Source organism: Limulus polyphemus, unplaced genomic scaffold (genome assembly GCF_000517525.1).
Source record: "Limulus polyphemus unplaced genomic scaffold, Limulus_polyphemus-2.1.2 Scaffold1373, whole genome shotgun sequence".
Taxonomy (NCBI): domain Eukaryota; kingdom Metazoa; phylum Arthropoda; class Merostomata; order Xiphosura; family Limulidae; genus Limulus; species Limulus polyphemus.
In genome coordinates this window covers 94,445-97,032 of record NW_013666983.1, presented here as the reverse complement: position 1 = coordinate 97,032, position 2,588 = coordinate 94,445, and the positions used below count along the sequence as shown (strand labels likewise).

The window sequence follows — 2,588 nt, the reverse complement described above, 5'->3', positions numbered from 1 at the left end:
AAACTGGTTTATTCTTTCCGAATATAACTTTACGATACACTTAATTTCAACAATCGCGACTAAAACAAACGCTATAACAACGAACGTGCTCAATAATACTCTCTGACAGCAGATCAATTACTCACTGTCTACACACACATTAATCGTCCCGTCACGTTTCACCCTCTTTTATATACCAGACTACCCTATATCTAGTAAATGCTAGAGTATTCGCCAAGGTACAGGATAGTTCTAGAAAGCAGAGAGCGTGAGAATAGTCACGTGATCTCGCTGACGCAACAATATATATGCTTGTTACAATGAGCCACAGAAAGCGCTAAGAGCGTATTCAGCTTGATAATGGCATTTTTATCAGTAACAACGTGTAAAAGTTAAACATACGATAATGAAACAATAGCTAATTGAAGCACAACATAGAAACTTAAGAGAATTTATTCTCCGATCTTATACAAGTATAAATCAGGTTAGCTGAAGGGGTCGACTTTGTTAAGAATTCCATGTGTGTCTTGAAAGAGAATCTAGTGATGAACAGGTATCAAATCATCTCCCAATGGGTCAGCAGTAAGCTTAGGGAGTTACAACGCTAAAATTCGGTGTTCAATTCCACATAGAGGAATAGAGCTAGCACAGGTAGTGCACTGTGTGGCTTTGCGTTAAAACAAACAAGACTTTGTCTCGGGTCTTGAAACGTCTAGCGTATTTACATGCAAAAACTAACCACATAATTAGTGATATGAGAGAACCTCAGTTAAGCTGTATAGCTTGTTATATAGATTTTTAAGATAAGCTTGGTTCTGATAAGCATGGTTTTAATATATAGAAATAATCTCGCGCTATAGAAGACTTGCAAATCTGACACACATCTTGTGATGTACAGGATCTAATGATGTGCAAGGATATTTTTGTTATTCGGTGTACAAGTTTTGTTTGTGCTAATTCAATTAAGAAATATAACATTTGGAAAGATACATCCTGGTCCTAAAATCCAATCCGTTATAAGGTACTACCATTCCCAGCTACATTTATGTCATTCATATACAATATTTCATAATATATGCTAAACTAATTTATTATATATATATACACATATATATATATATATGTGTGTGTGTGTACGTGTGTGCTTTATAAAGTGAAATAAACCTACTCGTTGCTAAGCCCTAAAATGTATACCTAAAACTTAGACCTTTACCATAAAAAAAGGAAAAAAGACTTAAATCTAAAACTAACTTACCATGGTTAACTTAGTGGTGAGTGAACTAAGTAAAAAACGTAATTTGGATTTCTCACTGATACGACCTCAAGGAGTCAGCGGTGAGTCACTTGTGTGGTGTTATGCGTCTAAACCACTGAACAAGGAGACAAGCCGTTGCTACCCAGCGAAAAATCCCTTTTTCTATTGGTCACTTACTGTCATAGCGTCAACAAGGCAGTTAGCGATTGGACGATGGATTGCTACGTATCTGTGTAGCTGTCTGGTAACGGGAACAGTATACACGTAGACTATATGGAAGTTCTTAAAAACAACAAAAAGTGTTTGATTTGAATTACAGTTCTTCAAGAGAAGACAAAAAAATATACGGGTTGTTAACCTGCGCGTAGTTGCTAAAAATATATAAAAATAACCTTAGGTTCTAGTTTTTCTCAAGAATCTGTTTTATTCAGTTATTTAATCTAATTCACAGTGTAGCAGTACTGTCATGAAAACTGATGATGTAAATAGAGTCTCGATCACCACTATGTTTGTCGTATCCCAGCTGGCCTGATGAGCCCTGGTATTAGCCGAAAGGCCCCGTCGGCACTTTCACTCATAATTTATTAGAATTACTATACAAGATTCTAGAGTTTTGTATTATTCATGTATTCAGTTAATGAATAAACACTCTATGTAAGCTCTAACTAATCAAGATACAAGCCTTACGGAACAAATGATAAAAGTGAATCAGTCTCAAAATTAAAACGATTCTAACTATTAAACAACAAATCTAGTTTATTATTTGACCCTTGTGGTAAAACTGAATATTTTATAGACGCCCATTTAAAGTCATTCAGGCATTCCTGTGTTCACGTACTTATATTACGAAGTAATTTTATGGTATCCTATGGATAGAGCTCGAATTACTACACATTTTATTTATTTCAAAATTCAGTTCGAGAAATTTTATTTTTTTAAATAACTTCTAGTGTTAGACGATTGAACTACTTGAAAATATTATTCACACAAACAAATAAGTATTCAATTAAACTTGTCTAATTCACAGCTCTTTGTCAATCAGACTAATATATACAATCGAATTAAACAAATTACCAATAAAATAAACAAGAAAGACATAAAAGAAGAAGAATTTTAACATTGTTTCATACTACTGTTTCAACATTTCTGAGCGCTCTTTATGCATACGACCTCTAGTGGCTGAAAACATACTGATATTAATTTTCTAAAAGTTCTTAAAACGTTCGCTGCCGCATAAAAACAACTAAACATTCAAGAGGTGCCAAGAAGCAGTCACAGTGTACCAAACTCATATTCCACAAGAGAAATTTGGCTTTGAAACATAAATGTCTGTGACCCACCGGTGTATCACGCG

General features: G+C 34.4%; 1 protein-coding gene across 1 annotated transcript in view; it reads right to left on the bottom strand.

Annotated features, from left to right (window-relative positions):
- Positions 1-1,352, bottom strand: part of LOC106463307 (tubulin alpha chain-like) — an 18,497-nt gene extending 17,145 nt beyond the window's left edge. The window contains exon 1 of the mRNA XM_013923324.2: positions 1,235-1,352. Coding sequence (XP_013778778.1) covers positions 1,235-1,237 — 3 coding nt within the window. The 5' untranslated portion in view covers positions 1,238-1,352. The remainder of the gene's footprint in view (positions 1-1,234) is intronic.
- Positions 1,353-2,588: the final 1,236 nt, after the last annotated feature.